Raw genomic sequence first — 15045 nt, forward strand, 5'->3', positions numbered from 1 at the left:
TCAGCGATCCTCCGCACCGATAATTTTATCGTTACAGAAGTGAGATTATAAATCTTCTCTCGTCTACGATAAGGAAAAGTCGAATGAAACATTCTCGACTAATTTGAGCGAGTCAAAAAGTAGCTGTTACTTATCAATCTTGCTCTCTTTCCAAACACAGAATAAACAGCATCGCGAATGAGTCTTCGTGCAATCTCTCTCGAGCTGCGTTATAAACGCTGCGTAGTCTTAAGTGCTTCTCCATCCGAATGTGCGCTACGAAACCCGATAAATAGTGTTTTTACGCATAGCGAAAAGAAGACTCTGTAATGAACTCGTGTTCCGGCGCGAACTCCATCGAGCTGCATGAAGCAACAAAAAAGTTGAGCACACTTGAATGCTCGAATAATGGAATCACGGAAGGAGGAAAAACTCGGAAAAATCAATTGCCATATTGCTCAGAGCGAAATGAGCCTCGACGAATAGTCATTTGACCGAGAGCTCTTTCAAACCTCGCAATTTCACTGGAATCATTCGATTAAAAATCCTGAATAAACGACTGTATCACCGAGAGAAAAATGTGATTATTCCCGTAAAATGAAAACTTTCGATGCGAACTAAATCAATCGTCGATTTCCTTACTTGAGAAAAAAACTTTTGAATTTTCACAGTTTTTGCAACGAAATAGACTCTGAGATCATAAACCGGAGTCCAATCAAACGGATATCAACGAGAAATGGATGTAAGATTAAAAGCAGATTTAAATGAGATTCCGACTTCTCGTTACTCGCTCCATTTCCAGCTCCCAATCTTTGTCTCCTTATTCTGATCCATTAATTGGAGTTTAACGCTCCGGGCGAAACGCCCGGAAGTCCGATAGCGAGTGCCGCATTCGGACTGAATTCTCCCACGAGTATCCCCATATAGATATACCGGAGCGTGTTAAATGTTAACAAATGAAACGAGACCTCCGCGTTTCTTCAATGCCATCCGGAGTACATTGAATTCTGTTCACCTTAGTGTTGCGAGTTGTTAGAGAGGAGGGATACACCTCCACCGTCGATGGCTATAACAGCTGTACAGCCGACGAAGCGTTGCATATCGTTTTGTTCATCGGAGTCAGGATTTGCTTGGATTATATTCGAATACAGTGTTAGCCTGACTGCGATGTGCATTTGAGTATTTTCTCACCGGTCCATCGAGCGATTTTGGTGCAGGATCGTCGATAATTCTCGAGAGTGATTATCGGAGTGATCGAGTGCATGGGACATAGTCGGACTCTTTTGGTAACGGTGATCAGATATTTTGGATTTGCTCGAGCGATTGAAGTTCTGGCACGGTTTGAGGGAGTGTTAAAATTCGAAATTGCCGGAGAAAAAATGAAGATCTGCTGCAATTAAAATGTTTGTGAACACGTGGCGAGCTTCGTAGATTTTTTGGTTCATTTATATCGAGAAATTGTTAGTTTTTACGATCGCACGTAGTCAACAGTTTTGAAAATGCCACCGCAAGACAAATTCGACCCCCCCAAACCAGACTGTTTCGTAAAACCGAATCCCCCGAATTGTTGCCCTGGTCAGCAGCACCTCGCGATCAACGGGCCGTCCGAGGGCCCAACGAATTCGGTGACAGTGACAAAAACCGACGAAAAAGACATGGATTTCGACGAGTTGTTGCCGCACGTCGGGGAATTTGGATTTTATCAAAAAATCCTTTTCGTCCTGATGGTCCCCTTCGCCTTCTTCGTTGCCTGGGTTTACTTTTCGCAAATTTTCATCACTCTCGTACCCGAGGGACACTGGTGCAGGGTACCGGAACTCGCAAACCTCACGGTGGAGGAAAGGTTCGTGAAAAACTGTTCATTTTTTTTCGCTCGATATCCATAAACGAGCGTTTCCAGTGGGCATTCCAGTGCTCTGCAAAAAATACCCAACTCTTCCGGTTTATTTGTTTCCACAGTGATGCAAATCGCTTTTTTCATATGAAGATTTTGACCTTTTCAATATTCCGCGCACAAATTCATTCGTGAACCTGCTGTCGAAAAAATTGTTTTCGTAACAACTCCAAAGAGCTCAACTGCAACGGTAATTCTTGCAAAATTTCCGAGACAGGAGTCTTGACGTGCCAATTTTAGTTACAATCAATCTCGCGTATCTCCTTTTGAACGATTCTCTTTCAGGAATCTGAATGGTCCTGTGAGCAATTGTGCCACGGTCGTTTTCAAGAGCAATTACAATCGAATAAATTCGAGTTGTATGTTCGCTCACTGAGATGATTCACCCGCAACTTTTTTTTAAAAATAATTCCACAAAAAAGGGATTATTTCTAACGAGGAATGTGACGCGTTTTTAAAGCAAAAAGAGTTGCGAAATTACGAAGATTTACTGTTAGAGTTGTAATTAAGATTCTTATGAGAAAATGACATTGATTCGTTGAAAAACCGTTACGAAGGAGTGGAAAAAAGAGGAGGAACGTCAAGAAAAAAGTTTTCCAATGACGAAACTGATTAAGCATCGTACATTCGTTAACGAGGAAAACTCGAAAGTCGTAAAACGCAGAGTCTTTTGAAAAGGCTCATCATCGTCTGCAGTTGTAAATAATACGAGACACACTGACAGTTTCGAATTTCACAATAAACTCGAATTTCATCCACGTGCATTTTTAACCAGTTTTCACACGAGCTATTCCATCGTATTACCGATGAATGAACGATGCTTACTTTGTCTCTAAATCATCGAATTCGAATGTCGATCATTTTGAACGACGAAGACAACTGAAATACTTTGCATATCATTTTCTTTACGATTTTTAGCTTTTTGGAAATGAAAAATTGAACGCTTTAGGTCACGTTTTCACGAAAGTAGCTCGCTTTACCCGTGAAAATTCAAATTTTCATGACAATGTGTTTGGCAAAAAACAAATAAAAAATCGAAAAAAATGTTCATTGTGACGATAAACTGTAAAAATTTTCTTCCTCAAATATCGGATCGATCGCAAATTTTCGTAACATTTAGCAAAAATATTTTAATCGTTTATATTCAACGCGACACACGCATTGCTTTGATCAAACTCTCGAAAGTTTGTGTTTTTAAAAGAACGTGTATGAAAAAAAGCAGATAAAAAATCGTTGGAAACGGTTTTCACTGAAAACCTAATGATGCTCGAAAAAAAACCAGGGATACTTACACGCAGCTATATCTGGAACGAACATCCAATCTTACGAGAGTAGCCACGTTGTTGATGGGTTCGTACAGAAGAAAATTGTCAGAGACCGTCACATAAAACATAAATATTGTTAATCGTAACTTCCCTTTCTGTAAGTAAAATGCGCCAATGATTCAGGACTCTCCTAAACTATCTGAAATTAAAAAAATAAAAAAAAAAACATTTCGAATAATGAACCGAATCCAACAAAAAAATGTTGTGTCGAGTTCGGAGAGCAAGACAAATTTTTCACTCGAAAAAAAAAAAAACAAATTACGAAAGTGATCTGGTAAGCTTCAACTGTTTAGAAATAAGTATTCAAATTACATTAATTGCGATCATCAATCATAATCTGTGATCCATAAATCATATGCAGAGATAATGACTGACTAAAAATTTCGAGTAATTAATAAAAGTCACTGGCAACATACGGCATCAGCATTCATAATCTTCAGCTATTATGCTTAGTCTTAGCAGAGTAAGATATTGATAATTGATTGTGTGAAATGGAGACGAGGGTTTCTGTGATAAGGAGTCATTGGCACTGATCGGGGTCAAGGACTGTCATTTGTCTTTCTATTGTCCTTTTTCTCTCTCTCTCTCTCTCTCTCTCTCCTTATTTTCTCTAAGATCTTGAATTCGTAATTTTGTGCAATGCGACCACTCACTTTTGCTGAGTTTTGTGTATGACTCATGCGCCAATAATTATCAAACGATAATGATAATATCGTTCGTGGTGGGTAACGAGAGAAAAATAATACGAATAGGAATAATAAAGTGCTCGGACATCTGGTCAAAGTGGCAAAATAAAACGAAACACATATCGTCCCAAGTAACACCATGAATAAAAAAAAATACTGTGATCAACCGCATGATCGTCACGCGTCGTTGACCTCCGCTCATAATCGCACATGCATTTTATTCAGCTGTACATATTATAATAAATTCATATTATACACATGTACATGTTTATCGACATTTGATTCCTTGTAGAAAGCGAAAAATACGAGACCTTCGAGTCCGTCGGTGTATTACGACGTTTTGTCTTATAAAATACTGCAAAACTTGCCTGCAACTTTTTTTTCGTTGCTTAATTAATTGCGAAACAGATTCCCAGGTTCCGAGTAAAATTTCTCGTCGAAAATGCACCGAGGCTTTTTTCTTCGTCGACGGGGCTTTTGTCGAAATTTTTACTATTTTTTTTTATTTTTTATTTTTTTTTTTATTAGAAATTATAAAAATCGGTGCATCTCGAATGAAAATGATGATTGTTCAGAAAATATGAGAAATTAATTCGTCTTTCAATAGTTCGACCTTTTGAAACATCGATCAATTTATGTTTTTATTCCAAAGTTGTGAAATTCCCTGCCTGTTGGAGCCCCACTCCGATCTGCTCGTGAAAGGTAATCGAATTTATCAAATCTTGGATAAAAGTGTTGTTGCTGAATTTTTCCGACCCAGTTGTACTGAGACCGGAAGTATGAGAGAATTAGCTCTGATTGCGGCTCGTTGTGAAACGAATTATGCAATGTTGTTATTTTTTTTCTGTCGTTTCATCGCAACAAAATGTTTTCGACGTGTATGTAATTTCGCGATCTTAGGAATTTCAAAACAAAACTTCAACTCGGTCACGACGAAATTAATCGGAAGAGTTTTGCTTCAAGATTCCTCCTCACCCAACATCGAACGATCGATTGAGGCAATGTTTTGAAAATCTTCGAACATGCGTGCAAAATTAATCAAACGTATTTTGACCTCCCGAAAAAAGTAGATAACACAACTGAAAAATGGTTTTGTCAACGAGAATTTCATTCGGAGTAATTTGGTACAAAAATAGACGGACGTGCTCGATGTGATTGCTCTTTCATGGACATTTCTATATTTCCATTCACACGTGCTCGGACAGCAGTTGGAAAAAACGAAAAAATAACACGTGTAAACTCTCGTGGAGCGGATATCATGCAGGATTTCTTTGTTGTTTGGGTGTTATACTAAGATTGCTTATGCAGAACCTTCGCACGAGCAATGAGAGCGTGAAAGCAAAAAAATGACGTCCCATGTACAGAGCCACTGCGGGAGTTTCAACATAAATGTTAAGGCTAATGCTAAACACGTAGCATTCTGTTCACTTTTGCTTCGTTTTTATTCGAACGAGTGTGAATTTACCTTTTTTTCAGTAATATCCTCGCGACAAAAACGTTCAAGTGCTCACTGAATATGAGCTCCATAGAAAGAGAGACTGGAGCATTGGGAGGCTGCAAAATAGCATAATTTATCCGCTCTTACGACGCAGCGAACGTTTCCCCCTTTGAAAAAACGTCGCAGTAATGTAAATTTAGGCGAAATTATTCGAGATCACGAAAAAAACACGATTATTTTAGGCTTCAATTTTTACACAGATCAATATTTTTCTCTCATCAATTTCTGCTCTGCTTATTTAAGGATGTTTGGTACAAAAGTCTAAATAACTAATTATTTAATTTTTTAATTGACTAAAATTTAATTAATAAACTAGAATTTCTAAAAATTGATCAAATTTGGTGTTGATAATGTTCTTCACCATCAAGTGCGAGAACACAATTTTTTTCAAAATTTTCTTCTGCTTAGTTATATCGAGTAATTACGCATTAAAGCAGATTTCTTATGCCCAGAATGAATACACCTACTTGATATATGGAAACGCTATGCTTATACACGTGAACTTTAGTGATCGATTACTCGATAACTGTACAGAAGAAAAATCTTAAAAAATTTGTATACTCAAATATTTGGCACTAAAAAATATGTTCACCAAATTTTATAAAATTCTCATCATTTTGAATTTTTTTATGTTTTTAGCATGGTTTAGCATGGCAACATTGTTTCGCCTGTACCAAATATCCTTAAAAGAATATCCAAGCAAAAATAATACGCATTCGAATAATGACGCGATCGATGAAAGTTAAAGTAACGAGTGTATTATAATGATGATGAGTAGCTAACCTTTGAGTAAATTTGCATAGCAAAGAGGATTAGCAAAGATAAAAGTATTGGCATAATAATCTTCGGTAATACGAGTTGCTTGGTTCGATGAAAAATCACACGTTGCTTTCGAAACTCATTGACACGTAGCTGAGGATCATGTGGACAGTATTACGTTAAGTTCGTATGCTCGCTTCACGATGTTTAGCTTACACATGTACAAAGGAGTATATTTCCATGGACGAGAGTCCGATGGCAAACGACAATCGATCTTTGCCATCGTCGCCTCGTCGACCCAAATGATTCAATTGATTTTTCGATTAATATTCTTGGAGTCCTGGGAGCTCGTTTTTTTCTTTGAAAAATGAATTTTTCTGATGCAATAATTATGGGAGGGCTTCCACAGCGTGGCTCGATTGCGACGCGGTTCTGTATCGGCGACGTCTGCATGCGCTCAATTTAAACTGCACTCGTACCCGCGATACCTTAATCTTCATGGAAGGAGTGCGCATGATGAAACTTTTCGAATCGTTGCAGTTCACGAATTTATTATTTTTACTGCTTCTCTGTGGCGATCGGCCATTAATTCAATAAAAAATTGCGTCGCCAAGAATCGCTGGGCTGCTGGCTTCGACGAGAGTTCGAACGCTGCGATCGCGCCGTCGCTTTTCAAATGGACTCGTATCGTTTAAAAGTGCACTTTTTTATTTTCTCATCAATTCGTCTGACTATTTGTGATCCACTGTCATTTTTTGGCAGGCAATATTCCAATTTCAACGAAACGAATCGGAGGCTTGAGTCGACAAACTTCTTTTTTCAGCCTCTAAACGGTTCGTCGGCAAGCTCGTGTTTATGAATCACCGATCCGCACGCGTCGACCGGCATTGCGACGCGAATATTACACGAATCACACGCGCATCTCTAGCGACGTGTGCGGTGGCACGAGGATTTTCCACCTGCTCGTGCCTACCGCGATGACCACAAGAAATATCGATTTGAAATTCTTGTGGGAAATTTTTGAGATTTCTTGCCTCTGCATGAGTATTTTTCCTGGCTTGAAATAGATAAAAATAAAAAAAAACAAGTTGGAGTAATAAGAATGAAGTAATTTTTCGCGCGTGTCGTCTTTTTCCATGTACTTTTCAGTTAACATAATTTAGAGGCGCCGGAAATGAAAAAGCGAGACAAAAATTCTGCTGTCATTGAGCTGCAAAACTTTTTACTAGCTTTATTTTTGATCCTATGGATTTTGCTATGGACGAATGAAGCGAAAATACTGAAAGCTTTTCTGAACTCCTAAAAGTTTAAAAGACAATTAACCGATTCGATCGACATGAAAAATCGTGAACGCATATGCATGATCGCGAGCCTACGAGGTGAGCGAGCGTAGAATTTGATTCTATTGCGAGTCGTAGGAGCTGCCTCACGGACCTTCGATCGAGCGTAGAAAGTTTCTAGTCCGTGTAACGAGTCACAATGAATATTCAAATTTTCGACGAGTTTCGTTGAAAAATGGATGCCGATCAGGCCACGGGGTACGATTATTTTGGTATTTATTTTCATTTTTTTTCTCAACAGATTGGCCCTCGCCATTCCCCCGGCCGAAGGAGAAGCGGAATCCACGAACCTCGGATACTCAAAATGTTCAATGTATAATGTGAACTATACGAAAATATTGGAGAATGGGAGCATTCGAGTTGCTGATCCTTCCTGGCCAATACAGAAATGTCAGTACGGTTGGGAATACAATTTCACGGATGTGCCTTACGAAACTGTATCTACTGAGGTATTATGAGTGCCTACTTTTACTGCAGTTTTATTATAATTATCGTACGCTAAAAAAGGCTTTACATTCACAACGACTCTGTTCGGGCTTTTATATCGTGTCAGTAAATCCAATCTTATATATGTTGGATCAATTATTCCCTCCGTCTGGTTGCGTCACGTAATAGGAGTTTACCTCGTACAGATTATCTGATAGTGAACAAAAGTTGAGAGTACGAGAAAGAGGGAAAACGAATTCATTGCACATAAATCCCGTATTCAAATGCGATTTATCGATTTTATATTAAGCGTTGTATGGGCAGAAAAATTATGCTGATGAATACCTTTTGATTTTTATCATCTTTAAATTCCATAATGGAAAATCCCGGATATCCAACAACCAGGGACTCAAATCGAGGAGAAAGATCAGTGCACTTTGTTAAGGTAGTTCATGCACGAAACAATTTTATTAAGAAAGTCTTGATGTTTACTTAGAGTTTAAATGGGTAATGGACTGACACGCGTATCAAGTTTTAAACGGTTCGTTTTATTGGTTGTTGAGATAAACTGAAAAATTGGTAATGAAAGCTCGTAACCTCACATTTGCTTATTTCGGCATTTTCTTTCTTCTTGGCTTGGGCCATTCCTGTCACAGCCTTCTGTATTTTTATTAACATTTTTTTCTTGATCCATTTCCCTTTGAGCTCTCTAATGCGATTTTTTGCATAAAAAAACTATAGTATTTTAGCCAGAGATGAATGAAATTTCGGGTTCGGTCAGTAATGAATCGCCGATTAATTAATGGCTTGTAATTTCATTCGCCAAAAGATAAGTTGAAAAAATGTAGTTACAATTTCGAATGCATAACTCTGGCATTAATTTAAAGTGACAATATCGTCAATTAGAGAGTAAAAATCGACCCAATTTAGACACCCATAAAATACGATCCTTCGGGCACGATCTATGTACCTTAATTTATCGTGGCTTTTCTATTTCATAGAATTCGATCTTTTTGTTTTTGCATGTCCGGATTATTTGACCAGAATCACTAGGAAGAAATTGATACGATTCAATCAATTACAAATACTTCCGGTCACATTTTTCACATTTTTAAATTTTCATTCGCCTCGTAGCCACGGGTCATCGAGAGAGTCCAAAAAAATGTATTGAATATTTTTTTCGCATGAAGTTGTTGACATGAGAAATGGAGGGAAAAAAAGTACAATTTTCGTTCTTTTACAGTTCGATTGGGTGTGCGAGAACGCTGCACTGCCGAGTTTAGCTCAGAGCATATTTTTCGTCGGAGCAATTTTTGGTGGTCTGATTTTCGGATGGATCGCTGATCGTTACGGTCGAATTCCAGCGCTCGTTGGTACGAACATGGCCGGATTCGTCGCAGGTGTCATGACCGCGTTCGCTACCAACTTTTGGCAATTTGCGGTCTGCCGCTTCCTCGTTGGACTCGCATTCGACAATTGTTTCACGATGATGTACATTTTGGGTACGAAACTTAATAATATCATTTTCTTCATGTCGGGGCGCTCCACTTTAGAGTCCAGTAATTATTCCAAACTGCAGTTTAAGAAAATCGTTTCACAATTATGTGAATTTTCGAAATTTCACAAAAAAATCTCTCTCAGATTCGCCACTTTGAACGAAGAAAGTAAAAAACCATTTTCGGTTGGTTTATCGTTTTTTACCGTCGGAATTCAAGCTCACTGTAAATCCATCAACATCTTTTTCACATCATCACAATTGAATCAGCAGATCAACCGAAGCTCAACAACTTTTGCATAAAAATTGACTGTAGTTTTTCAAGGTTACTGATTACTCATTGAGTTCCGATTGACCAACGTGATTTTCATTTAATTATGTAACCTCAACGAATAGCAACGAGTAGATAAAAAAATTGATGGGGCAACAGCACGCGAAGAAGAGAATGTTTGAGATCGTTAGTTCTGTGCGTTTAATGCTAATACGCGCCAAGGGAATAAAGATCTTGATGAAACAATCGATGAACAAGCGCTACTTCACCACACGCGATTTACCATTCCAATTGGATGCTCGAATCGATCACGAAGAAACGAAAGATCGAAGCGATCGGTACCAAGACGCGTGTCTGGATTTTTTTTTATGTCTACCTTGAAATTTGACAGCTCCAAGGGCATCACATGTCAATCTTCAAAATCGAGTATACACGAACTAGTAATGGGAAAAAGAGCTATTTTAACGATCGATTAAAACGTCATGAGTTATAAATATTGTCATGAGAGATCAATCGAAAAAAAAACCACGCGGAAACGATTGTAAATGGATTTTCAGCAAGGAACGTAGCCAGTGATTGGGAAAAAAAGAAAAATGCAACAGCAAAATACGTCGTAATTATTTGAAAAAATGAGTCGGAAATTGAGACGAGCGTTACGAAAAAGTGGAGTAACGAATTGCCTGCCAAAATCGGAAGCACTTTTGTTCGTATCTTTTCAAATATTTAGCACGAGTAGAAAAAGTTCGATATTTTAATCCCGTCGAACGTGTTTGTTTTGAAGCTTTCACTCGTCGGCACTAAAAAATAATGTTTGTCAGGAACGTGCGGAGTCACAATGGTACAAAAGAGTTTCCATTGGATCGATCGTTGATTGTGCGAAGGCATTCGATAAAAAAGAGTTTTTTTTTCACGCGTGTAACTAACAAAACATTCGATTCGAAACTGGCTATGCCAATTCGCTCCAGTGGATTTAAAAACTGAGTCGTACGCACGACTTTATTTTTTGTGTCCAAATGTATCGAATATGGAAGAGTTTTTTGCGAGCGCTCAAACCGGAAAGCGGATCTATTGAAGAGAATCCACTGAAACGTGGCAATGAAAATAGAATCTGGTATCCATGAATTTCGCCATCGAGCCGAACGGGAACAGCATCCGCTCGTTATTCCTTCATCTTTTCGTCCAAAAGTCGGTGATGCTCAGTGAAATAATCGCACATGGCGTTCCGACACGTATCGATGACAATCGAGAGCTCATTCCGAGCGAGTCGTCCTCGAGATTAAAAAATTATCATAATTTATAAGGTCGTGAGACCTTTGAACCTCTCAGATGGATGGGAATAATTTGTACCACGTTCGTGTCGAGGCGAGAAGCGATCTCGTTGACGCGCGTTCCGTTTGATGACGTTCGAACGAGCCTTCGTTATGGATTTCCGGCGCGGCGAGTCTCGTTCGGTCATTATCCTTAATTGGATCGAGAATAAACGTTGACACGCCGCGGCAGAGCGGATACACATTTAAAAGAGTTATGTTACGAGTATGGCAGCAGAACGAAAATGCAGGGAGAAACAGTACGTGATTGAATATTGCGGAAAGGAAAGAGGCGAGGCCGTTCGGTTCGAGTATCGTTGACCTTCGGTAATTAACGGTTCAACCGCGATAATGACTAAACTAATCGCGACCTCGAGGGTCTCTTTTTTTGACATTTTCGTTCGATTAATCCAAAGCAATTCTCGTTTTTTTTGGCGTTAATTATTGCACATCATTTTCAGCAATTTGTAAAGAAATTCAATGATTTTGCAATCTTTATTTCACGAAGTTTCACATCGTCTCGTATCTTCAGTAATTAAGCGCATTTGTTTAATGGATAAGTCGCAATCAGGCTGTTTCGCGATTTCGTTACTCATCGGGACCGTTCGAATTATTTACTTCTCGTTACCGTTATGACATTTAGTGTATCTCCATTCGCACTGCATCACTGCATCAGCCATAAAAATATCACTGCTTTTGTGCTTTAGCGACTGCTCGCAATGGAATTCTTATTTAAATCGAGTATCGCGTATACGTTACTTAATTACAAGCGGCCTGCCTCAATGTATGGAAAAATGCGGAGAATAGAGAATGTGGCATAATAGCCGCTATTTATGGAAACTCTTTATCCCGGTTATTTGTTTTACATGTTTGCTCTGAGGACTCTAAATAGACCAATAACAAGTTGCTGGAATACGAACTCTCGAGCTCGTATACCATTCTATTTTCCACTGGAAATGCTCGAGCAAAAAAATCATCTCAGACTGCGCTCTTGTCAGATCACCACCGACGATTCAAGATACCGAAACGTTATTTCAATCCTATGGGAATTTGGTTTGATCATGAGTGCGAATGGACATTGGCAGACTCGAGATTGTCGTCTAATATTTATGAGAAGAGAAAAGTGTTGAATATTTTTTTCAAGACTCTGTTGGGTTTCACTCTTGTCACAAGCTTCCGATTGAAAACGAAAACTTGAATTTCGACGAAAATAGCTTTTTTGTATATTAATTTTTGTTCATTTTGATCAACAGTCCTGGAATACGTTGGACCAAAATGGCGAACGTTTGTGGCGAACATGTCGATAGCGCTGTTCTTCACTGCTGCGGCCTGCTTGCTGCCTTGGATAGCTTATTTCGTGGCTGATTGGAGGTGGACGATAGTCGCGACTTCCGTGCCTTTGGTCCTTGCGATTGCGACGCCTTGGGTCGTACCCGAAAGTGCGAGATGGCTCGTTAGCCAAGGTCAAGTGGACAAAGCCATTACGATCTTGAGGAGATTCGAACGGTTGAACGGCACCAAAGTGTCCGAGAACGTTTACACGAACTTTAAGGTGAGCTTTGTAGAATCTTTATTTTCAAACAATCCTTTCGACTAAAACTTAATAAGAATTGTGATAAAATGTTGGTATGAACTTTCAGAATAGTTGCGATAGGATCCGAAAGGCCGAGGAATTAGAAAAGTCGTATTCCGTGCTGGATCTTTTCAAAAGTCCTCGATTGCGAAATGTCACTATACTTTTGATAATTATTTGGTGAGTTTTTATAAAAAATGATGTATCAATGAAAAATGAGCATTTACAAAAAAAAAAAAAAAACATTTGAAGCTTTCGCACGGTTATCTTCATTTTCATTACAACTGTTCACATCGTCAAACAGCAACATTAGAATTCTTTGGATAGAACGAACTTAGATAAGCAAACGAAAGCCCAGGCAGCGTCGTCGTTGAATCAGTATAACAAAGTTGTTTATAAAACCTCGAAAATTCCCTTAGGGAAAAAAGCTTGGGACAAGTACAGTTTTCTGATCGTATTACAAAAAGTATACGAAGAATTCCATAAAAAAAATTATTAAACCAACCGTAAATAATTTCGAGATAACAATTAGAAAAAATTTCACGAATCGTGAAAAAACATTATATTCAAATAAAATACAAATCTGTAATTGTATTGCAAAGTGAAAAAAAAAACATTCAAATGAAACAAGCTAGAAATAAAAAACCGAAAAATCTATGCGTCGACGAATGAGTCGAAACAGTCCCGAATGTTTTTGCGAGTTCATCATCTTTCGAAATGTTACCTCGCAGGATGGCCGTGTCTTTGGTTTTCGATGGCCATGTCCGGAACGTCGATAATCTGGGGCTCAACGTTTTTATAACTTTTACCATCGCCTCGGCCACCGAACTGCCGGCTGATACTTTTTTGACTCTGGTTCTCGATCGATGGGGTCGAAGATGGTTGGCCTGTGGCTCTATGGTGATATCGGGCATTTTCAGCATATGGGCTTGTGCCGTTTCTGACCGTGAGTTTCGTTTATCCAAATTGTCTGCCGTCACCGAAATTTCTCGAGTTCCGGAAGACTGGAATTAACGTCAAGAGCTGAGGCTTTTTCAGACTTTTTTGACAAACTAAAGAAAAGTTGATAACGTCAACAAATTTGTTTGCTTTCATTTTTCAGCTGAGTGTCAGCAAACGCCATTAATTTTCTCCATTGATTAGCACAATAACAATAATAATTTGGTCGTTCAATCGAACTTTCCGTAACTTTTGAACCTTCTTTTCTTTCATTAAGGAATATACTCGGCTACACTGGCAATAATGGGCCGCTTCTGTGTCAACATATCGTACAACATTGGTCTCCAGTACGCTGCAGAATTGTTACCAACCGTAGTGAGGGCCCAGGGTGTAGCTTTGATTCACATAATGGGATATGTGGCGAGTATTGTGGCCCCTTTTGTCGTTTATCTCGCCATCGTGTCGCCGGTCTTGCCACTGCTCGTACTCGGCGTTCTCGGTATTTTGGGAGGAATACTTTCGCTATTTTTGCCGGAGACGTTGGACAAAGATTTGCCACAGACGTTGCAGGATGGTGAAGAATTTGGGAAGGATCAAGGCATGTGGGACATGCCATGTTTGATGAAGTGAGTAAAATTCTTCGTGATCAGTTGAAAAACGATGTTTCTAAAGGATTCTTCACCAATTTCCGAAACCCATTCATGGGACTGACCGTTTTTGCTATTTTTCTCATTCTTCCAGAAAAGCGGACGATGAAGAAATTCAGTGTGGTTCGATTGCGAGATCGTACAGACACGGCAGTGTGAGGAACTCTATGCGTGCATCGATTCGTGGTGAAGCCCTTCGATCCAGCATGATTCAGAGATCCAGCGTTAGACCGCGCCGGAATGCGAGTTCTCCACCTGTCGAGGTCGTAAGACTTTAGGTGAATGGAATTATAACGCGCTATTTTTATTTATTTATTTTACCTCTTATAAAAACAATTTATGGCTGAGGATAATTGCGACACTGATTTGGTCGGCTACTGCGTGCGCTGACGGAAGGAGGCTGTGAAATGTGCGTCACGATGCAGCAAAGGTTTTGAGCCTGTTTTCGAAACGCGATGATAGCACGCCGAGAAATCCAATGAAATTTTCGTTCGGTCAACGAATCGTGGGGAACAAAATGAAACTCGTTAACTCAAATTTGGTTGATCCAAATTTTTGGTTGGATGGACGAAGATTTGTTGAATTAGCAAGTGTCATTTTTCCGTTCACCTGAAAACTGACTGACTTTGAGCCGATTTGTGACTACATAATTTATGTTTACGCGCCAAAAAACGAATGAACTTTTTCGACGGGTCAACTGCTGACGTTCGTATCAAGGATCGATAAATGATGCGCAGTCTCACAACTTTACTCGGTGATTTTCAAAGACACGACATTCACAAAGCAGTATAAATATGTATATATAAATTCATTGTCTGCGTGCGTGTATGTTCGGTTTGAAATCAATTAGATCGTTTATCCCGACGCCGAAGTTTGCAACGTTGGAGTCCAACGAAATTAAGGAAA

General features: G+C 39.1%; 1 protein-coding gene across 1 annotated transcript; it reads left to right on the forward strand.

The window, feature by feature from the left end:
- The first annotated feature begins 1052 nt into the window (after window positions 1-1052).
- On the forward strand, window positions 1053-14467 carry LOC122408644 (organic cation transporter protein-like). Its single transcript, XM_043415534.1, has 8 exons — window positions 1053-1822; window positions 7723-7930; window positions 9151-9409; window positions 12234-12532; window positions 12621-12733; window positions 13285-13499; window positions 13770-14118; window positions 14234-14467. Exons 1-8 carry the CDS (start codon window positions 1479-1481, stop codon window positions 14415-14417), a joined length of 1971 nt encoding a protein of 656 aa, XP_043271469.1. The 5' UTR covers window positions 1053-1478; the 3' UTR covers window positions 14418-14467.
- The last annotated feature ends 578 nt before the right edge of the window (window positions 14468-15045 follow it).

Source organism: Venturia canescens, chromosome 4 (genome assembly GCF_019457755.1).
Source record: "Venturia canescens isolate UGA chromosome 4, ASM1945775v1, whole genome shotgun sequence".
NCBI classification, from domain to species: Eukaryota; Metazoa; Arthropoda; class Insecta; order Hymenoptera; family Ichneumonidae; genus Venturia; species Venturia canescens.

Coding starts and splice junctions, on each gene's coding strand:
- LOC122408644 (XM_043415534.1), top strand. CDS start 1,479: ATGCCACCGCAAGACAAATTCGACCCCCCCAAACCAGACTGTTTCGTA. Junction 7,931..9,150: donor ACGAAACTGTATCTACTGAG/GTATTATGAGTG, acceptor GTTCTTTTACAG/TTCGATTGGGTGTGCGAGAA. Junction 9,410..12,233: donor CACGATGATGTACATTTTGG/GTACGAAACTTA, acceptor TTTGATCAACAG/TCCTGGAATACGTTGGACCA.